Genomic DNA, 19325 nt, shown 5'->3' on the forward strand with positions numbered 1-19325 from the left:
GAGTCGCTGACACCCCGGAGGTCTCTCTGAATAAATAATATTATTATTTCTCCTGAACTCAAATGGATCGACTCCCTGTCCATTCCATCCTGTCTCACTTATTCCCAATATTCCATTAATTTCTTTGGCTAAATTGGATGGTTTGATGTTTCATATAATGTCCACACATTCCAGAATCGAATTCATGTTTTTTTTTTGGCTCCAAATAATTTGTGCTTCTTTTGGTTTTTGAGTCTATTCCTCAATTCCCTTGTTTCTCCATAAGAGCTTTTGCTAAAGGATGTCATTCTCAACAGTTTATCTTCATTTTAGGTTACTTTTTAGTCAGATTTTTCTGTGGTCCAGGTTTCTATAGAAAAACAAATTTTTTAAGAGGAATTGCAAAGTAGTTCAAACCCTCACCTATTTATTCAGACATGATGTGGCATAGCTGCATCATGCCTGGTTTAGCACAGCCATATATTAGCTTTTAGGTTTCACTGTCCTGATTGCTGTAGCTGTCATCAAAGACCAGGCATAAACTTTTCAATTATGCACCAACTTAGAATTCACTTATGAAAAATATAACTCTGACATATAATTGCTGTGGTATTGAACAGAGAGCTTTTGCCATTGTAAGGTTTCTGCCAACAGAATTAAAATAAAAGATAAATATAGGGACTCCTGGGAAGAGCTCATAATCTTAAGTAGCTTGAGCCAAAGGCTGTATTTTCATAAGCTCTCTAGTCTATTATCAAAACTTTCTATGTTTCTATATATCCAGCTATAAAATAAGGATGGATTTATAATATCCTCTATTTCTATTATTATATGATATCTGTTTGGAATTATGTGATTTCTGCCCACAGTTGGTAATATTTATTGAAATTCATTTTCAGGAAAAAAAAAAAATTATTAAGTTTCAGTTGGATGGCCTAGACATCAAATTGGTGGATTCCAAAATTCTTTTGAGACTAAAAAAATTGCATACAACAAATCCAGCAAATACAGTGGCTTGTGTTATTAAACTCATGGGATTCTATTTCAGTCAAAAATTCTCTGCTTCTCTGTTAGCAACTTAGCACAAACTTTGCTGAAACAAAACTGTTTCACTAATAATAAAATGTAATGGTTATTCACAACACAAAAACTGGATAATTTTATTTCAATATTTTACCTAACAGTAACCAAGACACTGTGAAAGAAAAAGAGAACATGGAAGACAAAGTAATTTGAATAAGAACACAAAGCATCAAGCAAGGATTTACTTATATTTTTATTTTGACTAAACCCACTGGGCATGGGCAAGGTGGCTAGTTATTATTATTTTACTTTTGCGTTGTGATAAATCATTAAATTTCTCTGGTATCATGTATAACCAACAGATTAGTTTAAATAAACTCATTTCTCTAATAATACAAATAAATAAATAAATTCAATAAAAATAAATCAATCTAATAAAACATATTGCTCAATCTTTCAGAAATCAAAATAATTGGTTAGAGACAGAAGAACAACAGAGCAGATTGATGCTACAAAGTGACTAGTAGACTGTGGTCTAAACCTCCACAGCATTTTAAGTACTATCATAATTATTATTATTATTATTACATGACACCTCCATGGAGTCCAAGGACTCATCGTAGGAGGACACTACTCTACTTCGCTGAATACATCTCACCCTCTCCTCTACTATTTAATTCCCCTAATACCACACTACTATCATCAATGGCATCTACCGCCCATCATCGCCAAGAACAGTATTTTTTGTCTGTAAATTGCATGTGTTCTGAAGGGCGATTTTGTCTGTGTGTGGGATGAAAACCTGAGTTTCCAGGAGAAAAACCTGCTACCTCCGTATGAGATCAGCTAACTCATCTTCAACTGAAAAAGCCCTATAAGGATTCGCCTCATAATGACGAGAATCAAACGCAGGTCTTTTCCAATCGGAAAGCGCAATGTTTCATTGTTCTTCCAATTGCGCTACAGAGGCAACCAAAGGGAATAATAACCAACGTGTATCCGATATCTAAATATATACATCCAATTTTATGATCTTTTAGTAAAGAACTAAAAAAAAAGTGTTGTAACACTGAAGAATAAAAATAAGATTTTACTGCATAATTCTTGCACTCACCTGAAACCAGTGCCTACTTAGTGTCCAACTAGCAGTACAAATATCACCTGCTGCATATATATCAGAAACTGATGTTTTCATTTGGTTATCTACTTTTAAGCCTCCATCCTCAGCCAAATTAAACTAGAAAATAGATATAAAAATAAATTAATCTAAGAATTTGTATGCTGTAACCAATTAAATTAGTATTAATGTTTCCATGTTTTCAGATTAAATTGTACTTTACTATTGATAAAAGATTCAGAAAGTTGTGAGTACTGTGTGAAAAGAAAGCTAAGTCAGTGCAGACTAAAGGTAATCCAAAAGAATTTTATCATTATGCTGTGAGTAAACGAAAGAATAAATGCAAAAGAATTTTAGTGAATGCAGACAGTACCCTAGTGTCAGCAAATGAGACTAATCAAATAATGAGTGTATGCATCACAACAATCTATAAACCTGGTGTATGTAACATGAAGGTTCTACTATTGTTGCATAACCAGGATAAGAATTCAGCAACAGGGACAGATGGGATATTAGCATATATGCTAAAGGAAACTTCAGCGAAATGGGTTAGGCCCTTGACACAGTCGTATAATTTGAGTCCCATCTCAGGTAAGATCCCACAGGAATGGAAAGAAAATGTGTGACAGTTCCATTATCAAGTGCAAAAACGGATGTGTCTGACCACCAACTTATCACTATCCCTGGAGTGGTGGTGATGATGGTGAAGATCTTACAGAAAGTGGTAAAAACTCGCATATAGAAATGGGTTGACAGACAAGCTATACTTTGCAAGGAACAGCATAGCTTTAAAGGTTTGTTACATTCAGCAATTTGCTTATATTTTTATGATAATTATTATTATATATTTTATAAGAGTTATGGTGAATTTCATCAATGGAATGAATACACTCTGATACTAATGAACTTAGATAAGGAATCCGCATAAACTGGAGGATATTGCAGTGAAATATACACTAATGACTTGGATAGGAGGGTTGCTGATGTACAGGTATCAGAAAATGGTATACTAGGGAGTGTGAATAATAGTATATGCAATAATCAGTCATTGGACCACTGTTGCTCAATCTATACATTAAATGATATTGGGAAGGACCTGACTAGAGATGTTCAACTCTTTGCTGAAGATTCACAGATAAGCATGACAACAGGGATGCTATACAGAACTTACAGAATTACTGGAATAGGCTGGAACCAAGGACAAATAATAATGGCTATCAATTCAACAAAAGGAAGTGTAAAATTATGCACTTGGTGTGATGAGATTTCCAATGGCATATTATAATGGTGGGATTATGCTTAGAGAAACTGATGAGATTAGGATCATGAAGTTGGAAGATCACACAGCAAACATTGAAAATGCAATTAAGAGGATAATTGTGATGTGGTGAAATGAAAGTTGCCATATAAGAATAAAGAAGTCTCTGGCCAGCCTGGCTGGCTGAGTAGTTAGTGTATCTGCTCTCCAGCCAAAAGGCTGCGGGTTCGAATCCACCGTAGGCATGGATGTTTGTGATTGTCTTTGGAAATACTAGTGGTGGTGGTGGTAGACGGCGTTAGTGTAGTTGCGGTCAGTTGGTGGATGAAATGACGGAGACAGAGTTATAGAGCAGGTACCCTCCCTCGATGAGTCTTTGGACTCCCTGGAGGTGTCTAATAATAATAATAATAAAGTAATTTTTCCTCTTTGCAAAGCCTTAATATACAACTGTACCTGGACTATTATATGTGCAGATTTGGTTTCTCTCCTGTATTCTGAGGAGATAAAGAAGATATGAAAAAGATGCAAAGAGTTACTAAGATGATATAGAGATTATGGAATGCAGATTATGAGGGCATATTCAGAGCTTATATGACTCAAATTGTTCAAAAGGTTTAAATATAGTCAAAAGAGTGTAGGATATGGACTGATGACATTTTTCTTTATGTGGAAAGTGGGGAGATAACAAAGGGACATCTGTAGGAGTTAAATTTGTGTCTTGATAAGGAAGTGGTAAGAACTAGATTTTTTTCACAGAGCAGTGAGCAAGTGAATCAGTTCTCCTGCTGAAGTGGAGAATGCATCTAGTGTAAATACATTTAAGAGACGGTATGATAGCTGATGTGAACGTTGTGTGGGGACTCCCTTAATGAGTCCTTGAGGAAGGCCACACACTACCATCAGAGAACTCTTTTAATGACTCTCTGAAGGTCTGATGATTATAATAATACAGTGATTCTAAACACAAAATTGCAAAACATATGAGGCATGTTCCAAAAGTTCCAGGACTATTACTTTTATAAAGAAACTGGGCATGCTAGTGTTCTATTTTGTAAGCAGGTATGTACAGAAATTTCGTAATATTGTGAAACAAGCCCATAGTCATTGTGCCATCTCAGTCACCTACCGTACTTTGATGAATAAATGAGTTTTTTCCTTTCTGAGTGTTCCGATGTCAGGAATTAACAAACAACGTGCATACATCAAATTTTGCATTAACTTGGCAACAAAACCATAGGATCAAACTTATCAAATGTTTACAAAAAAATGATATCAGGGATATCTTTTTTTTAAGGATAATGCCTTAAGGCACTCAAAGACATTATTCAAGAAGTTCAAAAGGTTTAAATATAGTCAAACTTTGATTGAAGATGACCCTCACTCTGGACATGTTTTGAAAGAGCTCATTCAGCTTTTTTAACACAAGAGTTCCTGGCTAAAAAACAGTCACTCATCTACCAGAACCCCCTGTCACTTCTTTTTATTTCCTAAGCTAAAATCCATATTTAATCATGAAGATTTCAAGATGTAAACGAAATCAAACAGAATGTGATAGAGAATCTCAAAGCCATTCCTTAAGAACAGTTTCAGAGGTGCTTCCAAAAGTGTAAAAAATGCTGGAAACACTATATTGAAGCAGGAGGAGAATATTTTGAAAGTGTTATGTTCTAGTAGCTCATCAGATTTTGTATATATTTTCAATAAATTGTATCTTGGAACTTTCTGAAAAGAACTTGTATAATACATGCAAACTCGCATGTCATCATTTTATTGATTTTGACCTAACAAAAAAGAATATTTATACTTATTGCAACATTTTTTATACAAAAAATTCATTGTATGATGTCATCCCAGCCATTCATAAACAATTATACAATGGGTAACAAAAGGTAAGAAATCTTTTTTGTGAATGTGTAACTCAAAGGAAAGTGCATATTTCTTTTCCCCACCCTCCTAAGGTTTAATGAATGCATAATGATTATGAGCACACTACTGCAGATTACTTTATAGTCATACTGATCACAATACTATGTTCATTTTTAAGATTAGTTGATTTTTCTGCCAAAACAATCTCTCAGTTCTTTTTTAACTTCATCCAGAGTTCTATATACAGTTTGGCATAAACATTATTATTAACTAGGTAGTACTTTTTCATGATGTACCACAACTCATCAGAGGAGGTCCATTCAATCTCGTACAGTGCCTATCATGCTTTATTTTAAAATAATTCTTACTATCCACTTACCACTGACAAAACACTGAGTGCTTTGTCAGCAAATGAGTTCAAACAAAAGCATGACAATATTGCATAAATAATGGTTTTACTCCATGGATATGTCTGAGAAAATAATAATAATCTAAATGTTTCTGTCATATTGCTTCTGTTCTGTCTATTTATCGAACTAATCCATGCTCCCTTAATCTCTCCCCATATTCAACATTCCATAGGTTTGATATCATTGTAGTTATTTGATTCTTCACTCCCTGCTGCTTCCAAACCTCCAAGAAATTCTGGTAAACAGATGTTATTTGGAATTACATCTGAAACAACACTAAGGCTATGAGGTCAAACAAGTAACCAGATCTACTTAATTTTTAATATTAAGTAGGTCTGGATGTGGTTAAATAAATTTTAATCAAGAGTAACACTAACTTTTCTTATTCCTGTTTATCATTGTCATTTTCAGGAAAGTAGCCATTTTTTTGCTTTGTCACTTTCAATATACCCCTCAAACTTTCTCAATATGATGTTATAGCCTTATACATCCATTCTCTTCTGTTCACAGTACTAATCACTAATTCTCATCATCCTGTAGTAATATCATCATTCATATGTTACTGCTGTTCCTAAAAGGTACATCAGCAAATAATTATATATCTTCCTTCCTGATCCAAATTATTCATAATATTATACAAATTAAATAACAGTGGCCAATGTACAGAGCTCTGTGCATTCCCATTCACCTTCATTCTCTAACTATTCTACTATACACATATATAATACACTACTGCTTGATATCCGTCAAACAGCCATCCTCTCAACCATCACTCAATCCCAATCACCCAATACAAATATTTGTCTGGTGACTAACTCTTATAGAATGTGTCATTAAAGACTTATTATGATCCTTAAATTTTTGATATGCCCCTGATAATTCGGAAATGCACACAGTGCTATCTGAATTATTTACTATTACTAAATCATTTTCTCTACTGAATCATTTATTTTTTAAAAATATTAAAAATTAAGTAAACTGAACTGATAGTTAAAATGAAAACTAAGCATCGTGTTTTTAAAAAAGTCTCTAAATGACAGAGGAATACCTGCAATGTTATACCATTATAGCTGGAGAGATTTTATGTATAAATTGTCATAAACATTTTTTTTAATGACATGAATTAAAATAATCAAAAACTAAATCTGAAATGAAAAAGAAAAAGTTTCGTATACATATCTTTTTTTTTTTTTTTTATAAAATGATAAACATTTTCTTGTGATGGCAAAATTTATTTAACCTAGTTTTCATAAGAGATCATATTCTTGTTTTAATTCATATTATACTCAGTATGCAAACAGTTTGCATGTAAAATTACATTCATGACTACATATTTTTGTACATTTAACTTCATAACAAGTTGCTCTCTATAAAATGTTTGGCAAAGCATGATTTTCCTAAGGTGGAGGGGATATCTAACATTCCTTGTAGCCTCCTCAATAGTTACTCAACACTACTGGCTAAGATATAAAGCATGAAATGCAGCAGCACATTCTACGCATACATGGTACTAATGTACTATAGCTTGATTAACCAACCTTTCGTGTATGGGCTCAATATAAATATATAGATAAAAAAAGTATGACAATGGCTATGATATAAACTAAGAGACCTGGATTTTGTCTGCATGTGGGTGAGTATATATGTTTACCCCCCCCCCCACACACACACAGACACAGAGAGAGAGAGAGAGCAGCTTGTCTCTGGAACACAGAAGCAATGCTCTCAGTTTGGAAAGACTGGATTTCCAATCCTGTATAGGATGCAAAAATCCCTTTATAAGGGATAAAACAAGGTGAGTTTAAACCATTCTCATATGAAAAAGGTTGGATTTTTATCACAGAAATTGAGTTTTTCACAAAACAGGCAAAATATAAATACACATTTCTACTTTCAATTAACTGCTCAATTGTCTAACTCCTTAGGATCATTGTTTCACTATATATCAATAATAATGTTCACTACAATAGACTAAAATAGTTTTATTTTTTTTAAAAAATCAATTAATATACATACATTATTTCCATGCAAGAATGGGTCAACATAGGGAGATACTCCTGTAGCACTGACAACAAAGTCACAACCATGTAGTGATCCATTTGTCAATTTGACATAAACTGGCCATGGTTCTAATTTAAAAGGGGAACAAAAAAGAAGTCAGTAATAAAATTACATAAATTCATTTCACAAATATTATAAACACTTATTAAATTGAATAAAAGATGGTTCAACAGTGATATTTGAAGAGGTGGCAAGTGGTAAAATGCTCCCTCACAACTGGTGGAAATTAGCTAGAAATAAATGGTTGGCTATTGAAATATCATTCAATCAACACTAAGTCATAACTTAAAACTCAAAACTGTAGATTCAATAAAATAAAGTAGTACAAGGATTTTCTGAAATGTTCATGTTCCTGATATTAGATAATTTATTAAACAGCAAGCTTTTTACAGTAGTGGAGTTTCCCCTATATTCCAACCTGTAGGCTTTAGTCCACAGGTTGAAATATAGGTTAATGAATTATATTAATTTTTAAATTAATATTCTACTAATTAAAATTTATTATTGAAACTATTATTTAGACTATTAGTTAGACATACCTGCATTTTTCAGAAGTAAGGATGACAATATTTAGCACAGAACTTGATAAATGAGTCAAAAAATAATGAGATTGGAAATAATGTTAAAGATGAATGACCAATAAAGGAGAATAGAAATTCAAATAGTAATCTAAAAATTTTCTGAAACTACAGTTTCATGTTGCTCATGTAATAACAATAATGATGGAAACAGCAAAGCTTGTTGGATGATGGAGTTGTACCTCCCCCCCACCCACTCCCATTACCAACCAAAGGCAAATTTACATTTAATATAAAATTTAGATTATAATAAGAGTGGTTAAAAGAACATACCTATTAGTGCAATCAGAAAGCAGTACTGACTAGATATTCTGAGCTAAACTTGATGAGATGAAACGTACAATATGAGAAAGGTGTTGAGAATGAAGCTCAGGTATGTGAATTTACATAAGTACATTGAATAGCTGACAATGAAACATGAACAGTAAACAAGTAAATGATGAATGAGAAACTATAGATTTAGAATTTAAAATTATGAATCCAAAAATTTGGAAAAACTAAAATTAAAGAATAAAAGGAAACAAAGTAAATTTAAAGCTACACCCCCCCCCACCACCACCACCTCCTTAGAAACCAAACAAATCTAAATTTGCTTTGGTTGCTAAGGAGGGAAGAAGGGGGCAGCTCTATCATCAATCAGCTTTGCTATTTCCATCATATCAAATAGTAAAAATAAAACAAATAAAATCAATAACAAAGATAATTAATCAAAGAGCAAATTTTAAATGTTAAGAATTAAACATCGGCCCATTTACGAGGATGGTCTGAAAAGTTCCCGGCTTCGACCATAGATGGCAACACTATCAGCAATATTTTTTTTTTATTAAGTTGGTACATATATCATAAGCATTCATGTGAAATTGCAAGTCATCGTATCAAATAGTTTGTTTTTATACAGCTGTCTGAAGCAAAAGTGTTGTCTTTGAAATGGATAAAAGTGAGTATTGTGTGATTATAAAATTCTTTGTAAAAGAAGGTTTAACGTCAAAAGAAATTCATTCTAAGTTCATAAAAGTTTATGGGCACTCTTCTCCTTCATTTTCGACAATTAAGAAATGGGCTGCCGAGTTTAAATGTGGCCGTACCAGCTTTGAAGATGATCCATGCGAAGGATATCCAAAATGTGTAACATCAGAAATCACTGATCAAGTGCGATATGACGGATGACCGGCGAGTCAAAGTGCATGAAATTGCTGAGACTACAGGCATTTCAAAATGTAGGATACATTTTGCATGAAAAATTGCAAATGAAAAAGCTTTGTGCAAGATGGGTGCAGTGCTTGCTCACAGCAGATCAAAAACGCACTCGCATGAAAATCTCTGAACAGAACAGAACAAGAATAAAACTGATTTTGTGTGTCGATTTAGTACTATGGATGAGACTTGGATTCACCATTACACACCAGAATTCAAAGAGCATAAAAACAGTGGACAGAAGCTGGATGTTCAGCACCAAAGAAGACAAAGTTTGTTCCATCAGCAGGAAAGGTCATGGCATCGGTGTTTTGGGATTCTAAAGGCATTTTGTTTATTAATTATCTTGAAAAGGACAAAACAATAACTGGGGAATATTATTCCGATCTTTTAACCACTAGAGAAAAAATTCGTGAAAAAAGACCCGGTTTGCAGAAGAAAAAATTATCTTTCATCAAGACAATGCACTTGCCCACAAAGGTGTTTTGGTAATGGGGAAATTAAGGGATCTGCAGTATGAATTGTTAGAACATCCACCCTATTCCCTAGATTTGGCTCCCTCTGACTTCTATATCTTCCCGAAACTAAAATTCTTCCTTGCTTGTCGGCGTTTTTCTTTGAATCAAGAGGTGACTGCAGCTGTAGAGGGGTATTTTGCAAAACTTACTGAGAACCACTACAGGGACAGGATAATGGCAGTGGAGCATTGCTGGAATAAATGTATTAGTCTTAAGGGAGATTATGTTGAAAAATACAAATAATTTTGAAATTATAAATTCATTTTTAGGCAGAGAACTTTTCACACCACCCTCGTAATTAACAAATTAGATAATTGCAGCAACAGGTCTGGTATGAAAATCAGCAATATAAAGTCAAACTAAAATGAGAATAGGCAGGAAACTAAAAACACCAACCACATTCTCAACATTGAACCCACAGAAGAGGTAAGACATTTTTTAACTACTTAAAGTAACAGAAGTGTCATCAGCTAAGGGTCACAGCTAGATAACTAGGATGGGGACCATTACGAATACAGAGAACTAACCAATGTTTTTGACCCACTAAACTGGATACTGAATAAATAAGGATGAGCTTGAAATTTAGAACTTTATGGAAAAGTCCTAAATTCCCAACTCATCCTTATTTGTTTGGTATTCAGAAACTAAACTTTATTCCAGGGGTGCTTAAGGATCAAAGTTTTATAACTGAAAGGCGACCTCCACATGGCCTTTAAAGGAATGCGGAGAACCGACCAGGGCTTCTGACCTAATGTCCAATCCCCACCTTCTCGTGGTGCACCTGTTGGGTATCTACCTGGATACTGAATGAACGAGGATGGGCTGGAAATTTGGGATTTAGCCGACCAAATTGTATTCTTAATTGTATTCAAAATACAAAATAATGGTACAACATGACAAAATTTCATGCCAGCAGGGAAATCGCCCCAGTTAAACAAGTCCCCCCCCCCCCATTGTTTTTGCCAGGGAACCAGGCAAACAGCAAAAAGTCAGCTACTGGAACAAATCTGAAAACACACCCCAACTCAACATCAGAGTTAAAGATCGGTACTATCAACATAAGAAGCCTGAATGGCAAAGAAATGTAACTAGCTGAGGAATTAGATAAGTACCAGATCGACATAATAGGGATGACTGAAACAAAAAAAACATAAACTGGTGAGATCTTTCTGAGCAATAAATACAAAATGTTATATTCAGGAAATGACAATGAAGGAAAAGAAGGAGAAGCTATAGTATTCAACACTAAATACGAGGCTAATCTTCTTGAATGGCAGGCAGTCTCAAGTAGAGTGGTGTGGGCAGATATAAGAATGGGGAAATGGACAATGAGATTAATAGTTCTAAGGTAGAAGTAGTGGAATTTTTTGAGGCTTTAGAGAAAGCTACTGAGACAGTGAAAAAAGGAAAAGTTGGTCCTGGTTGGGTATCTAAATAGCAGAGTAGGAAATGATTGTCAGATATAAAAAAATATTTTGGGAAAATTTGGAGAAAAGAGCAAAGCTAATAATAATGGCATATACCTGTTGGATTTCTGCTCAGGACATGGACTGGTTATTAGTAACACAGTGTTCCAACATAAAAATGTGCACAAATTCATATGGAGAGAAGAGGCAAGGAATAAGAAAAGTCTCATTGACTATGTTATTGTTGATAGTGATGTTTTCTCCCTGGTGCAGGACACCAGAGTGTACAGAGGATTTGAAACAGGAAGCGATCACTATTTAGTCTCGAGCAGGATAAAATTGAATTTCATATTGAAAAGAATAACATGTAAGAAAGTTTAAAAGCGAATAAAAGTTCAGCAGCTCTCAGATGTGAACTGTAGACTAAAATACACAAAGATTATTGAAGAAAAAATGAAAGAGTTTGAGAACAGGAACCAAACCTTGGAGATTCAGTGGCAAACCTTGAAGAAAACCCTGATTGATTCAGCCAGAGAGGCATGTGGTGAGGTTGTCTGCAAGGATAGAAACATCAGAACTCCATGGTGGATACAGGTAGTTAAGAGGCAGTGAAGGAAAAGAAGAAAGCATGTCAAAAGTTCCTGGCAAATAAGTCAGCTTGAGCTCTTAGAGAATACAGAGACAAATGTAAGAAAGCTAAACACTGTGTAAAACTAGCTAAACAAAAGTAAAGGGAGGACTTGGGCAAGAACATAGAAAATAAATATCAAGAAGGTGGCAAGATATTCTGGAGGTTGTTGAAGAAGCTTAGAAATGGAGGAAAGAGTGCTGTAAAAGGAGTTAGAGATGATAGAGGTGACATAAAAAGGAGAAAAAGATATCCTTGAAGTATGGAGTAATTACTTCGAAAAATTGCTAAAGGAAACACAGTGATAGCACAGTGGTAAAAATATTCAACAGGCATACAGTCAGGAATACATAACCATACTTGAAGTAGAAAAAGCTATCAAAGGCTTGAAATGTGGAAAGGCATCAGGATAAGATGATATTCGACCAGAAATGATGAAGTATGGTGGTATAAAAGTCTTACAGTGGCTGCACTGCATAGTTCAGAAGCCCTGGACAGAGGGACAAATTCCTGATGATTGGAGTAGAGCTCTCATAGTACCCATATATTAAAAGGGAAATAAAACTGAATGTGAGAATTACAGAGGAATTTCCCTACTGAGTTCTCCTGGTAAGATTTTAAGATTTATTTGAGAAACAGTTGAGAAGAATTGGGGAAGAAAAGGTTGGTGAAGAACAAGCTGGATTCAGGCCAAATAGAGACTGTCAATCAGATTTTCACTTTGCGACAAATAGTTGAGAAAGCATGGGAATATAAACAAAGATCTTTATTTAAGTTTTGTCGATCTGGAAAAAGCATATGTCAAGGTGCCAAGAGAGAAACTATTCGATACGCTACAGTTATATGGTGTGATTGGGGCATTATATCAAGCAATGCTTAGTCTTTATTTGAGTTTACATCACCAGTTAGAATTGAAGGAAGTACAGGAAGATGGTTTAATGTTAAATCTGGTGTGAGACAAGGATATACATTATCCCCTCTGTTATTCACTATCTATATAGATCACATTATGAAGGAAAGTGGTATTAAACATGATATCAAATTTGGAGATGTTAATGTCGGCTCTTTGCTTTATGCTTACGATGTTATACTTCTAAATAAATCCACTAGAAGGCTGCAAGATTCCTTGACTAAATTGAATAACTGTTGTAATAGATTTGGTATGAAGGTCAGCAATAAAAAGACAGAGACAATGAAAATAGGCAGAATCGTTGAAAATGTCAACTACGTTGTGAAAGGAGAACCTGTGGAACAAGTAAAACATTTCAGCTACTTAGGCACGATTTTTAGTGAAGATGGTAAATTAAATATGAAAATGGACAACAGAATCAACAATGCTGGTATGGTTGGAAGTCAACTGAATAAATTCATATGGAATAAGAGAAAAATTAGTCGGAACACTAAATTAGCTGTATACAAGACAGTGTTCAAGCCAGTTTTAATTTATGATATGAGAGCTGAGTCAGAAGTAAAACACTTGACCAAAGACTAGATACCACAGATAATATGAGAATCCTGAGAAAGATCAGAGGCGTAAACAGATGGCATCAATGTCAATATCATATTAAAAACGAGGATATTAGGAAAGAACTTGACATTGTCGGCATCCAGGAATGCATTAGCAGAGCTAATGTCAAGAGGTATGGTCACTTAAACAGAATGGGCGAGGAAAGATTAGCAAAACAAGTGTTCTCTGACAAGTCAGCAGGAAAAAGACTGAGAGGAAGATCAAGATATAGGTGGATTGATACGGTACAATGTGTCTTAGACAATGGAATTATAAGATCTAGTAATGTTGGAGTCTTGACAAGTAACAGACTGATTTGGAGGAAAATTGTAGATAGGAAGTTAGTAATGATGTAAAATTTTAATGTAGTACTATCATATCTTGTATACCTCTTGAGGGTACATGACAGGAATTTGATGATGAACTTTATTCCATATTTAGGAATTTGATGATGAACTTTATTCCATATTTAGGAATTTGATGATGAACTTTATTCCATATGGTTTTAAACAAAACAAAAATTAAGGTACAACATGATGAAATGAAAATGACAGCACATGATCAAATGTTGTACTATTATTTTTTTTTTTAATTTTTTATTGTTTGGATGTTGTCCAGTTTCACAATATAAGAGATAATATCAATGAAAAGAGATGGTGCAACCAAAGGAATTGTAAAAATAGCATGCTGATATAATCAGTGTTACTCAAAGACAAAAATGATGGGATACTTCTAAATAATAATAATAATCATTATTATAATTAAATTTCCATATATACTTCTAAGGGATATATAAGATATATGATAGCAATGTATGAAAAGTTTGAATTACTAAATTTCTATTGATTAATTTGTCTCCAAATTAATCTGTTACCTGTCAAATACTGCCATATCTGAAAGCACTTCTTACTGCATCAATCCATCAAGAACTTGGTCTTCTCAGCATTTTTTCTACCACTGAACACATATTTTGCTAATCTTTCCTCTCCTTCTGTTTAAATTACCATACAACCAGAGATTAGCTCTGTTCACACATTCCTAATGGTAACAATGTCAAGTTCCTTCCTAATATCTTCATTTTTAATATAATTTTGTCATTGATGGTGTCCATTCACTTTCCTAATTTTTCTCAGAACTCTCTCATATCTTTTGTCTCTAGTAGTACTTAATCAAATGTTTTATTTCTAATCCAGCTCTCAAAACCATAAGGTAAAATTGGTTTGAACACTGTCTTTTATAAAGCAAGTTTAATAAACAGTTTTGAACTAATTTCTCTCTTATTCCATATAAATTTATTCTAATGACTCACTACTAGCTTGGCTAATTCTATTATCTATTTCCATATTTAATCTACCATCGGCACTAAAAAAAATTGCTAACATAACTTCGATGTTCAGCTATTAGCAATTCAGGAAGCAACCGATGTTTTCACATCGTCTTTTTTATTATCGATTTTCTCATACTAAATCTGTTACGTCAGTCATTCAATTTATTAAGGAATCCTGCAGATTAGTACTGGATTTATTTTAGAATATAACATCATCTATATAAATTACAGAGCTAAGTTGAATACCACTTTCCTTCATGATGTAATTCATATAAACAGTGTAGATAACACACTCTTATATCACACCAGATTTTAAATCAAACCATCTTGCCTCCTTCAGTTTTAATTCACAACTGAAATACAGATGTATTTCTCCACATATTTCCCTCCCACACATACATGGGATTGGGTTCGAGGCTATCTGGTAAAAAGATATGCTATTAGAAAGCTCCTGAAAGATTGGTGATTTTTATTGATTTATTGAGTGTTACATTAATTGGTGTATTTTTTAGTATATTATTGTAGTTTTTAGTGTATTTATTATACGAAAGCATTTAATAACATAATTGTAGAAATATTATTTTTTACTAGAATGAGAATGGTGCCAAAAACCTGTCACAACAGTGACTAAAGCACAAGTTACTGAGGAGAACCTTTGTCTGAATGAATAGAAGCATTGCTGTAGTGATGATAATCTGCAGAAATATCCTGATTAAAAGAAATTATTAGAAAATTGACCAGAGAATTGGAAAAAGTGGAAAAACGTTTCACAAAATTTTAAGCCTTCTTGATAATAGCTGAAAATTTTGTGTAGGATAAGAAAGAGGATCAGAACACATTGTGGAAAATGTGTGTGAAAGTTCAGCTATGGTGTGCAAACAAGATAAAGATATGAATAGCTTTGAAAATGGTTATGCATCTGGTGAAGGGGTGGAAATATTGCTTTGGGTTTGGACCTTATGTCTGGGGAGGAAAAAGAGAAAGTTATACAACAAGACCAAATAGATTGCATATATAATTATAAGAATAGGCTTAGGAGTAACTTGTTATATCAATGACAGGAGCATCAGAAACAAAGGGATTGAATTCATTGCTTTACTGAACACGTTGTAGCCTAAGATTGTTGACATCAGTGAAACCAGGCTATCAGAATCAGTTACGGTAGCGATGATTGAGTGTAATGGGCACTCTATTTTCAGGAATGACAGAAGAGATAGGAAGGAGGTACTATTAATGATATCAGATGACTTAAGTCCAGTTAGGGTAATAATGCAAGAAAACAATTATGATAATAATTTCCCATGTAGCAGTGAGTTTGAGGCTATCTGGTGTGAAGTGGAGACTAACAAAATGAAATATATGATGGGGTGTTGCTGCAAACCCGGTAGCTCAGTTACAGGGGACAATGAAATGCATTATCAATTTAGCCTTATGAGTACTAAATGAGTGATCATTATGAGTGACTTTAATTATCCAAACATTAAATGGATAGAAGAGAAATCTCATGATAAGAATGAAGAAGAATTTACCGAATCGTTGTGAGACGACTTTCTCAAGCAGCATGTGAAAGAAGGAACTCAAGGTTGAAGATTGTTAGAGTTGTTCACAGCATCAGAAGGGGTTTCTGTTAAGAATATTTTACCACCAGTTGGTGATAGTGATCATGCCGTGCTTTCTTGGGAAGTACCTAATTATATTGATGTTCCCATTAGAACAGGTTACATGCTGAACCACAGAGCTGGAAATTATGATGATCAACTTAGGAGAATACCATCTTTGATTCCATGGTATCAGTTATTACTGAATGGTAAAAATGTCAGCATGCATAAGAATCTAAGAAAAGAGTGTTTAAATGAGGGGGTATTTGAATGTATCCCTAGAATTCGAAGAATAAATAGGTGGGAGTGAAATGGATGTGCAGATGACTTAAGTCCAGTTAGTCCTGCAACCTTATCAAGCTAGACGTCCACAAGAAGAAGATCATGTGGAAAGAACATGATGAGAATAAGAGTGAGAGGGGTCATGAAATACATAAAGCACATGCCAGAAAAGTAATGAGTATTATGCGGAAAGCTAAATGGGAATATAAAAAGAAATTGGCTATGCAGGCTAAAGGCAATCCAAAAGAATATTATCATTAGGCTGCAAGCAAAAGAAAGAATGAATGTGGAAGAATAACTTTACTGAATGATAGTACTCTTGTGTCAGACACTGAAGAGATTGTTCAATCAATGGAGGTCAACTTTGCTAAGCTATATCAACCAGTTGTATGCAACATCATGCCTAATGCTACAACTGCATTGGACGAAGATGAGGTTGAAGAGCTTTTGTATAACCTGGATTAGAATTTGTCAATAGGATGGAATATCAGCACATTTGCTAAAGGAATGTTCAGTCAAATTGGCTAGTATTTTCACATGTTTGTATAACTTGAGTCTCAGCTTGGGAATGATACCACAGGAATGGAAAGAATATATGATAGTTCCATTGTACAAGGATGGTGCAAAAACTAATATGTCTAACTACCGACCTATGAGTATCTCTGGTGTGGTGGTGGTGGAGTCAGAGAAGTTGGTAAGAAATTGCATATGGTAGACAAACTAGTTATACTTTGATTCATTTTAGAAATTATGGACTTTACAATAGTGTTATAAATAACTCTTTTAACATCCTGACATTTGGATCTTCATATTAAGATCATCATCTGGAGCATATACAAATATACAGGACAAGCTGAATTACATTGCATACAGTAAGCTAGAGAAACAATGATTTGATCAAAGGTTATTCTACTGACATGACCTCTAGTGAAAAAAAAAAAAATTAATTATTTATAAACTACATCAAGCTAAATTCTATTTATGATAACATGAATAAACATTCTTTCTTACAGATAGTTTTTTTTCAGTAACAATGATGTCCTATTTGTTAACATTACAATTGTTATTTTTGATTTAAGATCTTGGATTTTCTACAGTCCTGTTTATAGTTGCTCTTAGAGAGGAAGGTTCCGTGGGTCAAATATATGCCTTCCATATGTTTGGGATTTTTAGACAGTCATTATTGTTCAGATTGGGTGGTTGATAATAATCTCACAGGCTTCCTTAAATTTGCGTTCATACCATGTTTTTTTTCATACCATGTTTTATTTGGTGCGATGTAGACAACTAGTGCTTTTCCAGTCAATTCTATGTAAGGTGTTCAGGGCATGATCAGAAAGGCCAGCTTCACCATAATTATTATATTTAATGTGTTGTTTATGTTCTTTTTTGTCTGATAGGAATTGTGTGTCCTGTTTCTCCTATATATGGTATGTTACAGGTGCAATAAATACAGTATACTCCAGGGTGGGCCAGCAGAGGGAGTGGATCTTTGGATGAGTTGAGTAAGCTTTTTAATTTTGCAGAAGGTTTAAAGGCTTTGAGGTTGTATTTTTGTAGTATTCTTTTTATTTTATCTGATGTCCCTTTAATGTAAGGAATGGTTATAGTTTTATTGTAGTCTGGTTTGTCTTTGTTTTTTTATTGAGGTCTTGTAGAGAATTTTGTTAATAGTGTTTTGGCTGTATCCATTTTTTTGAAAAGCATTGCTGATAACTTTAAATTCATCTTTCAGTGCATGTTTTCACTGGAGCAGATCTTCAGAGCCCTGTTTTTTAGAGTATTAATGACACCTAGTTTTTGTGTTGGGTAGTGGTAGGAGTTTATGCGTATATATATATTGGCCAGTGTGTCGGCTTCTGGTAAACAGTGAAGGAAAGATTGCCAGAAGGAAGACATGTGACAAGTGTATCTAGAAACTAAGGTGTGTTCTGTTTTTCAATCTCAATTGTGAACTGTATGCATTTGTGTTGTTATTTTAATAACAACACAAATGCATACACTAAGGAATGCATACACTAAGGAATGTGTCTAGTGTCTGGTGGCCATGGGACCAGATCGCGAAAACATCGTCAACGTATCTAAGCCAGACTTTTGGGTTTTAAAGGAGAGGAATTTAAAGCAAGTTGCTCAAAATGTTCCATATAAAAGTTAGCAATATGGGAGGATAATGGTGAACCCATTATCCTCCCATATTGCTAACATGGGAGGATAATGGCGAGCCCATGATTGTGCCTTCTTTTTGTAGGTAGAAAGTGTTTTGCCATACAAAATAACCAGAACGTAATACATGCGCAAAGAGCATCGTGATATCTGGAGGGAATTTGTTCTGTAAAAGAAGGATTGTGTCATTGACTCGGACATCATAAAGAGTGCAGAGACGTCAAAACTGACTAATAAATCATCTTTTTCTAATGTAATGTCTTTGATGAGGTTTATGAAGTGTTGTGTGTTTCTGATATAGGAGAGGAAATGACCTACGAACTCCTTGAGTGTTGCTGCTAATTTCTTGGCTAAGTGATAATTCGGGCTATCTATCCCTTCGACTATCGGCAAGAGTGGTGTGTTTT

The 19325-nt window shown here is 34.1% G+C and overlaps 1 protein-coding gene across 2 annotated transcripts in view; it reads right to left on the bottom strand.

Annotated features, from left to right (window-relative positions):
* Pyroxd1 (pyridine nucleotide-disulfide oxidoreductase domain 1) overlaps positions 1-19325 on the bottom strand; it is a 218284-nt gene that overhangs the window by 53421 nt on the left and 145538 nt on the right. For both annotated transcript variants that reach the window (XM_090411724.1, XM_090411723.1), the window contains exons 10-11: positions 7673-7785; positions 2117-2239 (exon numbers count right to left, since the gene is read on the bottom strand). In XM_090411724.1, the coding sequence (XP_090267850.1) occupies positions 2117-2239; positions 7673-7785 (236 nt within the window). The remainder of the gene's footprint in view (positions 1-2116; positions 2240-7672; positions 7786-19325) is intronic.

This window comes from Typopeltis vanoorti, chromosome 2 (assembly GCF_054136105.1).
Source record: "Typopeltis vanoorti isolate ZY-2024b chromosome 2, IOZ_Tvanoo_1.0, whole genome shotgun sequence".
NCBI classification, from domain to species: Eukaryota; Metazoa; Arthropoda; class Arachnida; order Uropygi; family Thelyphonidae; genus Typopeltis; species Typopeltis vanoorti.